The sequence below is a fragment of the Coenobita brevimanus genome, chromosome 61, assembly GCF_032717465.1.
Source record: "Coenobita brevimanus isolate Jiangsu-jjx chromosome 61, ASM3271746v2, whole genome shotgun sequence".
NCBI lineage: Eukaryota > Metazoa > Arthropoda > Malacostraca > Decapoda > Coenobitidae > Coenobita > Coenobita brevimanus.
In genome coordinates, this window is record NC_137014.1 from 35,845,730 (window position 1) to 35,860,183 (window position 14,454).

General features: G+C 39.6%; 1 protein-coding gene across 1 annotated transcript in view; it reads right to left on the reverse strand.

Annotated features, from left to right (window-relative positions):
• Positions 1-13,028, reverse strand: part of LOC145403639 (sorting nexin-29) — a 31,224-nt gene extending 18,196 nt beyond the window's left edge. The window contains exons 1-11 of the mRNA XM_080275319.1: positions 12,989-13,028; positions 10,772-10,838; positions 10,456-10,520; positions 9,743-9,876; positions 9,452-9,525; positions 7,712-7,857; positions 4,840-4,939; positions 3,615-3,773; positions 1,808-2,525; positions 1,155-1,311; positions 350-458 (exon numbers count right to left, since the gene is read on the reverse strand). Coding sequence (XP_080131445.1) covers positions 350-458; positions 1,155-1,311; positions 1,808-2,525; positions 3,615-3,773; positions 4,840-4,939; positions 7,712-7,857; positions 9,452-9,525; positions 9,743-9,876; positions 10,456-10,520; positions 10,772-10,793 — 1,684 coding nt within the window. The 5' untranslated portion in view covers positions 10,794-10,838; positions 12,989-13,028. The remainder of the gene's footprint in view (positions 1-349; positions 459-1,154; positions 1,312-1,807; positions 2,526-3,614; positions 3,774-4,839; positions 4,940-7,711; positions 7,858-9,451; positions 9,526-9,742; positions 9,877-10,455; positions 10,521-10,771; positions 10,839-12,988) is intronic.
• Between the last annotated feature and the right edge of the window lie 1,426 nt (positions 13,029-14,454).

Sequence of the window (14,454 nt, forward strand, 5' to 3'; positions counted from 1 at the left end):
TTTGCTTGCCCCCTGCTACAAAGCCATACAGTACATTCCCATCTGTCTCAATATGTAAAAGTTATCCAATGCACTGCAACTCCTCAAGTTCACTTGACAGCTTTCCTGTACAGCAGTCTCTTTTTTTATCTACATAGTCTGCCTCTTCCACCATCTAACTCTTGTATCAACGCTTTTCCTTTGTCTCTTGTGTTCCTTCCAGCTTCCTTTGTTCCCACAAGCTCTCTCACATCATTCCTCTGCCTCTTTCTTCATCCCATTACTATACTGGTTCACTTTTGTCTTCCATACACATAATCTTACTCTTCTAACATTACACTCAAACTCCCTCTTTTCATCCCTTTCTTACCCATGGTGAGTGTAGTCTCTCCTGAGGAAGAGCTGGGGATGGTAGATGTGAGAGAGGTGGGGCTGGTGGTACTGCCTCCCTCTCGTCCACCGCCTGTTTCATCCACATCCTAAAAATCAAAAGAATAGGTGCACAACTGTTCATCTCAGAACCAACAATGAAAATTAGTGAAGCACATAATAAGGTGATTAACAGTATCATTATTTGTATATGGACCAATTCATTCAATAAAATCAGATATGCAGCTCTACTGATCTGAAATTAAATTAAACATGAATACCAAACACTGCAAAAATTATGCAACTCCGAGCACATTACACCCTCCCAACCAGAGAGGGACATGCACCATCCATCGTGATATGCAGATTTTTGTCTCAAAGCACAGCTCCACTCCCACGCTTCTAAATTATGACTCCTGCCCTTTGCTGGCTCAGAGTTTGGAAGGAGTGAATCAGGTCCACCCAGGGCAAGCCACAATTCACAAGCATGGGAGCAGAGCCATGTTTGTAGACAAAAGCATGTGTTTGTTGATGGATGGTTCTTGTCCCTCTCTGGCTGGGAGGGTCTCAACTCATATTTTACTGAGATAGATAGATGGACAGATATAGGTACTATATAGATGGATAGCAGACAGACAGATAGAAAGACAGGTAGCAGGTAAGTAGCAGATAGATACATAGATGGATAGACAAACAGACAGACATATAGACAGAGTAAAAAAAACAGAAAGCAATATAACAATGAACAAAGGCTTTTTTTGTACAGAATACTGTACTAGGTCTAGTTCTGACATGGTACATCATACCTGTGTGTAGCTATTGACTGATGTATCATCATCCGAGACTCCTGAGCCTGCCTCCACTGCTCCTGCTCCTGCCAAGCCTCTGGAGTTAATAGGAATAAGACTCACTCCACCTCCCCCACCAAGAGGTGTGAACACTGCACCACTTTCACCTTCACTACTGAAAAAGAATGATGCCAAGGAAGGATTAAAGCTCTACATGTTGCTATATAAAATAATCCTAACCTCCTTTTCTCACCTAATGATGTGTTCTGCAGCTATCAACCTATTCCTCTATTACCTATCAACTCCTCCTCCTCCTGTAACAGTTCTGTTCTTTACTGAAAACTTACAATGGCTTCGCATCTCAAAAACTCAACATGCAGCAAACTAGTTCCAAAACTATGTACACTTACTTCGGTACCACTCCTAAAATCACCTTGTTCATCCTTGTATCCAAAAATTCAATCACTATACAGTACAGTATCTAAAATGCTAAGTTAAATTACCACAACTGCTACAACTCATATGCAAAGAGTAATTCTAGAACAGCTATGTGGAAATATTCTCAGCCTCACCTAAGTCAGTTTTTATTCATATAAACCAACTGTATAACGTCAACCTTCATCAGCATTACCTTGCTTGATAACTGGTTTTCTTAAAGTTCAAATGCTTACCTTGATGGGATACTGTCTGCTGAAAGATTTGACTGATTGGACTTGTATGAACCAGTTTCTTGATCATACAGGCTGTTTGGTCTCTGCTGCTTAGTCTGGGGTATAGACTGAGAGCCTGTTGTTGTGGGTGAGGTCAGTGGGCTGTTGTGGGCTTTAGTTACTATTGCTCCAACTACATGTTCACTGGGAAGAATTTTCTCAAAAAGCTGTTGGTAGCTTGGTTCATCAAGTGATTCATCATCATAAAATTTTTTATCAAATTCATGATTCCCATCTAAATCATCACTGTTATCATCAATGGGACTTACATATTCCTCTGTCTTCATTTTTTCCCCAGAATTTCCCATCTCCTGAGCTTTAAAAAAGTTTTTCCTAAAGCTGCCTGGCTTTGTAACCTGAGTTTCCTTAGCACTGCCACTATTCTCAAAGTTGTCTGCTTGACAGGAGTTCCGAAGTGCCTCTTTAGCTTGCTGTAGTTCTCGCAAGTGGACCAGCTTTTCAAGACGATCGGCATAAGGAGTGGCAGTTGCTGGGGTGGCAGGGGAGGGAGAGCTGAGACAAGTAGTTGGGGCACTGTGGTAGAGAGGAGAGCTGGTGGAGGGGTCTGGCTGACCTTCCTCAGGCCGAGAGTAGTCGTCGTCGAAAGAGATCAATTGAGATGGGATTTTACGCCTCTTCTTCCGAACTTCACGTTTCTTACTGCTGCCAGCCTGGTCAGCTGTATGAAAGAGAATTAGGATCAAGCAATGACCATTATCATCATCATCATGCAAATTCCCACTACTCTGTGAATGGTGTGTGTGGAACCAACAAACAAGAAAAACACAAAAATAAGAACCTATCAAGAAATTGCCCAGTGAAATTGGCCATTTGGCCACTTACTCCTCATTCATGCCTTCATAAACCTTCATGCAAGCCTTTAAAAAAAAAAAAAAAAAAAAAAAAAAAAAAAAGCTTTACCTTAGAGACTGCAGGATTCACAAATATGTTTTATCTTCATAATCTCTTCAATACAATCATTTTTTTTACCTCCTTTTTCCTATCACCATCATAATAATCGCATTTTCATTTCATTTCACTTATAATGTCCCCAACAAGCTTGCATGTGCCAACCTTGGTAACCTAATGGCAGCTCTCCATGCTGCTCAATCTTTGGAGCCTCTCTTTTCAGTCCCTTATCCCTGAGGTAACAATCTATGACCTCACCCCAGATCTTTTACAGTCTGCTCCTTGCAACCCTACCCTCAACATTCACACCTCTCATCCTTCACACCCAGCTGTTATCCTCCATCCTGTCCACATGGCCAAACCATCTCAATTAGTGTTAACTAATGTATTCAAGTCCCATTCTTCCTCTCAGCTCTTCATTATCATCCTGACTTCTTACCACCTTAAGATGGGGTGGCATAGGATGCAGAAAACAAGGGAAGTGAAAGTAGGAATACAGGAGAACTATAAAAAGCATACCCAATGAAATGGGCCAAGCACTGACTGACAAATCATTCAAGCTCTCATAATCCTGACTCCATCTCACATGCCTAACTGTCTACAAGAATGCTGGAGAGGAATGACTTCAAGCAGTGGCACCAATACAACTAGACAGTTCCACTGCTTGCTAATAATGTCCCCATATCCCCAAAGGAGAATGGTAGCCTGCAGAAGGGCAACTTCAGCCTTCAGTCCACTAGGTCCACATTCAAATGAGAGTAGAGCCACAACAACAACACCAGCGAAAATGCCCAACCACAAGCACAACAGCTACTTAATGTCAAACACGTATCCTCTAGCATATGATACTATTACTGACCAGGGGGTGTGACATCAGCTGCTGGTGTGGCAATGTGTGCTTCTGGCTCTGGCACAGGGGGCGGGGCAGCAGGGATCCTCGTACTACAACCTTCACCTTCACAAGGACCATTCAGCTCAGGGTTGTCAATGTTGATGGCAAAAAGTATGGAGTCCAGTCCTATAATGCACAAAGTGAAGATACCACTTGAAGTGGGCTGTTACTTATCCAGTGTGTACAGATCAGACAATACTATCACTGTGATAAGACTTATATGTTGATAAGCCAGTTCAATGCTAAAATATTTCATTCTATAGTGAACATGTTGGGAAAGGACTGTGGTGCTTAAGAATAAACAAAAGACAGCACAAAACAGAGACTCATACACAGCTTCAACTTGCAAGCATATGCAAAAGCAAAATTAAGACTGTATACCTGTGCTACAAAGACTGTACAGTTACAAAGTCTTAAATTAATCAACTTGTAGCCATTAGCAATGAGGTGATAGTACTACAGTATATGATAATTTTATAATTACTGCTAGGGCAGTACTGTACAGCAGAAATGTAATCAAAACTTACACCTGGCAGGAGGGGAGAAGAGAGAAGGCAGGGAGATACAGTATATGATCTGGTGGAGGAAGTGAGGGTGAACTGTGACCCTAATTATATAATATGGGCCTGTAATGTTTGTGAACTATTATCCTCAAATACATTTGTTAGTTTCACCGGAGCATATTTGTCAAGACGTATTACATACATACATACATCATCTAATCCTGTGTTGCCCCACGAGGAGCGTAGGAGCCCGGGGGTAGACAAGTTGGTCTTGACATTTAAGATGAGAGTGACCAGCCTCACTCATCCCTGAATGGCATTACATGTGCAGTAAACCCCAACCACCCGTTGGATAGAAACCTGTACAGGCTCAATCTGATTGGAGTGCCGTAACAGCCCACTAAACCACCAGGCACCATAATCTGGGTATATGGTTACCACCCAGCATAGTAAATGGTTTCCTGATGTACAGGAAACCATTTGGCTTGTCACTTAGTGTAGTCACCCACAGGCAGAAGGAAGAGGAAAGAATGAAGGAAACAGACAGAAGAAGAACAATGGAAGAAAGAGAGGAAAGAGCACTCACCCATGAGCAGCACTACATTGTGTGAGTGGATGGTGAGAAATGCACAAAAATAAAGGCATCAAAGCAGCAACAACACAGAAATAACATGGCAATCATAATTTACCTGCAGCAAGGTTTGGTAACATGGCTGCCCGTTCCTGGTCTCTCAAAAGTGCCCAGGGCTCATAGTATTGTTGCAGAAGCCCTTCTTCACATCCTATTATCTGTATCACAACAAAGCAAATATTACAAATACAGTATACATCGTATGGAACACACAACAAATATAATCATATTTCACACTTATGTATGTATTTCAGTATGGAAAATCTTAACACCACTATATAAAAATTTTCAACTTTTTAAACACTACATTCTGCTGATAGCTGATACAAACTAAATTACAGTACTAGTGTCTGACTAAACAAAAGAAAAAAAATCTGGTAAACACAGGCAAAAAAATAAGTAAACTTCACTGCATTAACACACAAATAAAGATGGAAACAACTGAGGTCTACTTTCTTATTGAAAAAAAAAAAAAAAAAAAAAAAAAAAAAGAAAACTGTAGCTGTTTCTTGAGTTTGTTCAATTTCACTGATGCATTTCTCTTTTTCAGCAACTCCCCTACAGATGCCTTAAAGCTACTAAGTCCTTACAGATCTCTCTTGTTCTCTAACTACTACTTTTTTCTTTCCTTGCCAGTCCAGCACTAAATTTGTTCAACAATCTTCTCCCAAGAAGCTGGATGTCTCTCCTTTGTTCCAGTTTTTCTTTCACAGGGATTAACCCCTACACCGCGGGCTTGTTTACCAATGACTTGCGTGTCCCGTGGGGTTATTTGGGCTCCGACAGACTCTCAAAAAATATTTGCCAAAAATCAGTTATTAGTCCTAGAATAATAAAATTACATATGCTTATGGCACATACCTTCAGCTTTCTCCTGGAATGATTGTTGAGCCTTCGTCGGTTACTGTAGGACTTGTGGAGACCTCTGAAGTAGGGTAATGAAGTCTCCACTTTACACTTCCCGACAACCCGTAATATGATTACCACAGCCAGATACAAACACTATAAACACTATTCTACAATTTTCAAGTAGTTTGGGATCCATACTAAAAAAAAAAAACACTGTGAAAGCAATGGAAATTACGAGCGCGTCTGATCGTCACACTGGCACTAGTTCGCTCTTGGTACTCTGTTATTTATTATTCATAAAACCCCTCACACTTTATATTTCTATTACTATATAACACTTATATATATCTACAGTCTTTATCCATAAGTTTCCTCCAGTAGTATTAGTTTATTGTCACTGTAGGGATTCAATTTCTTTCAGTAAACTACGTAGCATTCACTTTCTCGTCCTGTATACTAGCACTGAGAGTGAATGTCACTTTCATCTTCACTCTCATAACTCATAGCATTCAGACATGCTAGAGTGCAACTTTCACTTTCATTACTCCTAGGGTATATACTCGTATTCTTATAATACTACTCATTTACATTTCTATTTACGTTCTCTATTTTATTTACGTTATTTACATTTCTATTTTATTTACACTGCGTTATGCACTGTCACTTGAAGTAACTTATAAAACTATTTTCCATTGTTCACGTATATTTACATTCATTACTTTCACTTGCTGTTTACACATTATTTACACATTATTTACAATTCCACTTGCACTGTTTTACTCAATAGAAAGATCGTAGTCACTCTTTTATCAATTGTCAGCCCTTTACCTCTTTCCACACGAGGTTTAGTAGGGGGTAAAGGTCACAGGGCCCTTTGCATGGGGGTGAAAAAATCCTTGAAGTCAGCAAGAAGAAACATACATACCCTCACTTCGGAAGATGAGAGTAAACTGATAACGGAGGGCCGGGGTGGAGGCCTACTTAGGGGATATTCAGAGCTACCAATGTTAGCTCTTGAAACAGCTATGTCTAGCACTGAAATGACTGGCAGGAAATCTAGACAATACATTATAAATTAGGTAGTTCCAGGTGAATGTAAATATCACTTAGGCTTCTCCCTTCCCTCCTTATGTGTATATTTATTACGAAAATAGATTATACGGCATATTTCAAGGGGAAAAAACAGCGAAAATTAGCGAACGAGTGCATGTGAGGTGTTGTCAGGTGATAATTAGCCAATTCCAGGTGAATGGCACTCTCACTTACCTTATTTCTTTCTTGTATATATTATTTGGTATAAGAATAGGACATAGGGCTTATTTCAATGGATGAAATCAGTGAAAAATTCCAGGGAAGATTTACTTAGCGCAGCACGGCCGGGCAGGCGAGAGGATAGGGTAATGGAGGGGGGGTAGGGAGGGGAGTCAAGAACGGGGAGAAATGGCTAAATTGTCAACAATGGATGGGAGTACAGATGAGATTAGGAGTGCTGACTAGTGTTGGACATTGGCAGTACTGATAGATGATACAAGCCCCCACTTGGAAGCCCGGGTGAATTCAAAATAACACAGAATCACAAAAGCGACGCCCCGCGGTATGATCCCTTGCTCCCAAGCGTCACGAAAGTGACGCCCTGCGGTTAAGGGGTTAAAGAATACGAGGAAAACAAAATGGAGATACTGCAGGCATAATTAAGAATGACAAATACAATATAAAACTAAGTCAATGAACAATGAACCAACAAAACAGTACAGGTTCAAAAGGGTGAATCCAACCCCAGGCTAGGGAAGGGTAGTTTGATAAAGTGAATATTATTATAACAGACTAATTTTCTGCATGGCCCACCGACATGTCCTACGAACACCCGATGTAACTGCTACCACTACACCAGTCCTGAATGAGATAGCCCTAGCATGTACAGTACTCAGTAATCAGTGAGTATTAATGCTAGTAGTGACCTGATGGTGTGCAGCACAGAGAAATATTGCTGTGCTTCTGGGAATGGACTATCTAGTCAATATACAAAGTGCTTAAAAAAAAAAAAAAAAAAATGAAAGAAGGAATGGTGGTACTTTACTAACATGCATGTATCGTTCGAGTGCATGTTCATTGAGGAGGGAACGTAGCCAGGCACGCCCTCGACCCAGGTCAGTAGAGACACAACGTAGTACGAGAAACCTTTCATACTCATGTCTCGTTAGCAGCTCTCGTACATACCACCACAACACTGAAAATGAGAACAAAATTTTCAATTCTGAATGGGTATGCTGACGGAAAAACTGTTGCAGATAAAACAGAATAATGTAACAATGTTAAAGAGTCAAAATAATGTCATGCTACAATAATAATACTCAGACCTACACACTGAGTACAAATGGCAGCATACATCCGATCTTCTTAGCATCAGACTCATGGGGAAACATATTGGTTTAATCAAACTTTCTCTATTGCTGTTAATAACAAAGGCATGGATTTTCAAAGGTAGCTACCACCACCAATCAATCCCTCAATCACAAAAAATGTTGTGCTTTTGCCAGAACTATACAAAATCTGTTCTTTATCCTACCATTAGTAAATTCATCCATTTTAAGTAGTTACAAAAACATTCTAATCCTAAACCTTCCTATGCCTTCAACTACTGTACCAAAATTCTTACAACTTTATGTGGTCTCTAGTTGTTTCCTCATCTTCTCATATTTTCTCCTTGCTTTCCTACTCTTTTATAACCTTCTTGATATGTATTTTCTTTCTTTTCTCACTATAATCTCTCCCCTACTTCTCACATGTTCCAAATGCTAAAAAAGAAAAAAAAAAGGCAATATGACACCATACCCATCATCATAAGTTTCCCACATCTGCATGGAAATAGGAGATCTAAATCAAGACTCTTCAATTTGATTGGCAACACATGAAACAGAAATCTACTTCCAAAATACAAGAGGTCTGAAGGTCTGACAAACCTGAAAAAGATCCCTAATCCTTTTCAGTCAGTAGGTGGTAGGTGGTGGCAACCATCATCCACTCACTTGATGTAGTGCTGCCTACTTCTTCTTTAGCCTTTATCATTCTTTTTCTGTGCCTGTCCTCCTCTCTTCCTCTTTCTCCCATCTTTCCTGTCACTTCCTATTGCTTTTCTTTCTTTTTCAGGTGGCTTTACACTGAATGACATGCCAAATGGTTTCCTGTAAGCCAAGAAACCATTTACAACGCTGGGTGGTAACCATATAACCAAACCATACGAGCTCCCTACGTGTCAACAAGTGGGTTGGTGGAAGGTTAGTGCCCCTCCCCGTAAAACAAATAACTCGAAGTCAAATGGCCGCCCCTTACAGGACTGTGGCGTCTGGCAATAGAAAGATATATAGTAGCCATACACAAGGGATGATTCATCCAGTAACCAAGGAAATTCATTCTTACCTCATTACTAAGAGTCATCAAATTTTAAACAACAATAACTTAGTATTCAAACTGTGAGAGTGGTCCCATCTGTCAGGTGAAAACAAACCTTCTAAAATGGGTCACCACATCAAAATTCATCACAAAAGGGCACTTCTTTCCCTACATTACAACTCATTGTGATGAACTTTTTCAAGCTCCAGCCAACAAAACTTGTTCCTTAGCAAACTGAACAACAGAGATAAATTTAAAGATCATCATTTGAGATGCCTGGCAATACTGCAAGCCTGCAAAGTCATATGCAGGGAATATATGGGTAATATACTTTCTCTCTAATCCCTTAAGGATTACTGGGTAATACCATATGTACTGCATTAAAAAAATATATAAATAAAGGTGGCTGCTTTTACACAAAAAACTCTTACCAGGAGTCTCAGCATCTGCACCCGGGAGACTGAGACTGAGACTCAGCCCAGAGGTTACACGGCCAGTCATCTGCCTGAAAACAAAACAGTCATATTTCACAATAATTCAACAGTAAGTTAAATACTGTACTATAAACTGGAGCAATAACCATAAGACATAAAAAAAATGGATAACCAATATTACTTCATTATGGCATATACTTATTTGATAATAGTAAGTGAAAAGCTCAGCAGCTGTTTTACTGGAAGTACACACGCAAAGCTTGGAATATGCTATAAGGACCAACTCACTTGATAGCCGCTAACCCCCGTCCGGGAGAGCGTGGCTTGAGCCCATGTGAGAGGGTAGCCTCCAGGCGGTCGCATAATCCCGCCACTCGCTCATCAGATTCAGTCGCCAGTTCAGCCCGCCCACCAAATCTTACCTGATTCATTCAAACAGCCATGTCTACAGTCATAACACAGATATGTGGGGATGTTCCACCCGATATACAGATGAAACAATTAACTCTGGTACCTAGTGAACTAGTGGTATGAGTACCTCAATCAGAGTGACATTCTTACATGGGTCTGACCCCCCAAGAATTTACTGGAGGCTTTTCAGTCACATAGCTGACAATTCAATATAAGTACTGTTCTACAAGTTGTCAGCTGACTGAACTGAAATATCATCCATTCTCTTCAAGACTTAATCTCTTCTTGGTTGTAGTATTGTGTATTCAAGAGTATATTATTGTGAACACCTGTCTTTCCCATTTAGCCTTTTGAGTAAGCCTGCATACAACTGCCCTATGGTTTCAAAGGATTATGTTTTTTTTTTTTTCCAGTAACTAAATGGTGTATTTTTTCTGCATGCTGTAATTCTAATACCACAGCTGTAATAAGTAGGTTACTGTTCAAAGTCTATATTGAGTCAACTAATCTACTAATAATATTCCAATGGTACGGTACAGGACAAACTTCATCTATCTACAAACAGCATACAGAATTGGGAAAATGATTACCTGGCATCCTTGTACAGCTGCTAAAAGGCCTGACAGCAACTCCTCTCTTTCAGTGCTGTGAGAATCTGAAGCAATAAATCAATATCTATTTACTTACTGTGGTAACTGATTTAAACATCTTGTACTCCATGACACTTCTAATATAATGAAACAACTCCAATTACCCTAACACTAAAGGAAAGGTAAGGGTATCATACACAGAAATATGGCTCTAGATATATGGATCAGTAATGATTAAACAATGCTAGAACAGTAATACAAATCTAATGTCAGGTTAATTATATCCAATCAGGTAACATTTTTTTGTGTAACTCACCACTATCACAGTTTGAAGACATTCTATGGGAATTAGGTTATTCTTCATTAAGGGCCTCACATTTTAGCTGAAAACAAAAAGACTGTACAGTACCTGGGTATAGGAACTGAGAACATTAACATTAAATGCATAGATACAAATTTTCACAACATACAAGTACAGTAATACCAGGCCACTCTGACTCTGAGGCCAGAAAGCCTCTTCTAAGCTGAATAAAAGGTTCAAGGCCAAATGGGCATGGTACACCCTCTAGTGTCCTACCCAGTCACCCATTACTACACTATACTACAGGCTACATCTAGGTGCTTTCATGCTAGTGCAATTTCGGTACCTATGGTCTTACAACTGGGTGAGGAATGCGAGAAATGTGAACGTCGGAAGTAGGGTTGCGAAAGGCAGACTGACAAAGATCTGGGACGAGGTCACACAGTGCAACCTCAGGGATAAAGGACTGAATAGGGAGGCTGCAAGAGACTGAGCAGTGTGAAGAGCAGGCATTAGGTGACCAAGGTCAATGCATGGAAGCACACTGGAGCCTTTATAAACAATGCGATTAATTTCTGTTGCAAATGCCTTGTTTTTAAGTTCTCCCCCTTCTGTCAATAATGAAGAACCATGGGAAAGTGGGATTTTGGTGGAGGAAGCATGGCAAACAGAAGAACTTGCAAAATTTATGAGTGTCAAAATCAATGGAAAAAAAAAAACTATTGCCGGAGGGGGGATCTATTCCCCCTAAGACCCCCTCCCCAATTATATTAACCATCTAGGACTGCTACTAAACCAATTCCTAAAAGCCATTTACCTCAGGGAGAAGGTTTGGCTTCATCAACCAACTCCTTCATGGCTGCTAGCAACAAATCTGCACTTTTGGTTTTTTGCCTTGGCCAAGAAGTTGTGATTACACTGCAGTACCACTGGTGCTTTCCTCCTGATGTCAGCACAAAGTGCACCAGCCTAAGCCACCTCCTTACTCGGCAAAACATTGTGACGATGAGAAAAAAAAACAGTTTGGTTGTGCTGTTACAAAAAAAAAATTGAATCATTTCATGAGGAATGTGAGCACAATCATCAGAGAGATTTTGAAACAGTGCACTCAGTCAGCCATGGGGTTCGGGCTGGTTCAGATCATGCAACCACAGCAGATGGCTTAAAAAAAAAAAAAATTAAATGATGGCAATAGCAGTTCTGTGATCAGCTCATTTAAGGTATACTTTTGCAAAAGATCGAGAGGTTTCAGGCACGACAAAGGAACCACCATCAGACCTCATACCTTTTGAGACATTATAGGGCAAAGGCTGCAGGCTGAAGGAAAAAAACTTGCAGCACATGATTAAAATGCAACCATAAAGAAGCATTTCCAAAGGAAATTTGATAGAGAACATCCCCCATGAAATCTGACAATATCATAAAATACACTCAAACAAAAAAGTGAGAATGATAACTGTCCAAAAATAAAAAATATATATTTTCTATAAACTTCCCTTAACCTGACGTCACTTTCCTTAGAATGTTTGTGCTAATTATCATTCACATCCTACATGGGGGATGTTCTTTTTGCCTCAATATCCAGACAGGTTAGATTATGCTAGCTTATATATTAACCTGCAACAGAAATGTACAGTTACTTACACATAAGCTGTTAGAATTTGGGAAATCCACAAATCCAATGTTCTATAAATTTACCCCATTTCTATACAATGACACCCAATTTTACAGCAACTTTATATACAGTATAGGCCTAATGGCATCAATCTCCTGCAATCTGGGGCATAATTTCATATTTCCTTCACGAAATACCTCCTAAAAACCGCAGTCCAATGCAGGTGAATATTATAATAGTGGGTTAGTGTTTCAAAGATTTCTATTGTTCCCAGGAAATTAAGGTAGGTCAGTTGAAATGGTTGTTGTCACATGACCCATCTTACAACAACTAGCCACACAAAACAATGACTAATCTTCTTTATATGGACACCACGTTATGGGAAAAACAAAAATTGTTAGGGAAACGCTGACTTATAAATCTGATACAAACAAAAAACATAACTAGCAAACTGCAGGGAATTACATGCTACGAAAAAAAAATGTAAAAATTAATAGCTCTGGTATCTACTTACAGCACGATGCTAAAGTATATAAGCTGGCCTGCATGTGAGTATATTAAGGCAATAAATTTTAAAGTAAAACCAATAGAAATAAATTTTCAGGAGAAAAGCCGACCTTCTCTTATGACGTGGTGGACGATCAGCTTCATTTTCTCGAATTATACTTCGAAAACATTACTCTTGTGCCAATTACATGCCAAATATAAAACACTGCGGCGATTTATCATCTTAAATGCCCACAGTAGCAAATATTACGTTCGAAAACAAAGAGGACAGACATGAAAACATTTATATCCGCCCATGCCCTTATATCCTGCTGTTATAATAATCCTTTAAAAATATCTAAAGTCATCATTTTCACAAGAATTATTACTATATCCATAAGAAGATATTAGCAGATGGTTATTTATTGACATAGTTGAGCACTATATGTTCCTTCTAGAAGAAAAAAAATATTCATCATCTCTATTATGTGAGCTCTGTATATGATAACTCGTCTGTTACAAATAGTCAGTCTTCATTTAGGGACCTGGAAATTTTTTTACTTCTGATAATCTTTATGAGAATACTGTTTTTCAATTAACATTAACAAGAAGCCCACGTACATATTACAAATCAGTATCAATCAATGAATGCTCAGAAGCTTTTTGATGGACGTCAACAATGTCAACTGTCTATGGATTATATAACTTTATTGAGATGAAATGTTTATTGTTCCACTAGGCAGTAGGATTCCCAGGCCCATCGTCCATAAGTCGCCTCTTGCGATACACAGGGAATAGGGGGGTAGTATTCAACTTCCCCTCTACCCAAGGGATCCCCCTACCCCAGGGAGGTATAGACAGACAGTTAGACTGACAGATGAATATAAATCTACAAAACGCACCGAGTACGAAGGTCTCCACAGGAGATCGCAGAGCCTTTCTGTGGACAAGCACAGTACTTTCCCCTGAAGGCGTTATTCCTTTAATTTTACTTAACGTTTAGGTTGGTGAGTGGGTGCAGAGACACGGGAAAATTTCTTAGAACTTTTATTTCCTACAAAACTAAATATTGCACAAAGTTCCTAGTGTGTGTATGTGTGTGAGGGAGGGGGAGGGAGAGGAGACAAGAAGATATCGAGAGAATACAGTGAAAAAGCATGGAATGAGGACGGGGTAAAAAAAAATGAATGCAAAAAGAGACAGAGAGGAAGAAATAAAATGAGAAGCATACTGAGGGGGGAAAGCTTAGTTGTTCCATAAGTCTATTAATGGTTAGATGTACATAAGCGACACTGATAATAAAATAATTTCCTTAGGCAAGATTTATTGTTGGAAGGAGCTTATAGAAATGCATAATATTGCTCAATCATACTAGTAATTTTTCTTTGGCAAGATTTGTGCTTGGGAAGTTTTGGACGAGCAGGGTGGTCCGTTCGTTGCACCTCAGTAGAAACACATGATAGTATGTGTTGTGGGGATGGCTCAGTCTGATGGTATGGGCGTTGATGTGGCAGTGGGAGTAGGACATGAATAAATGATGCAGGGTAGGTACTGATAACACTGACCGACAACACACGAGATATACCCCGGCGGAACG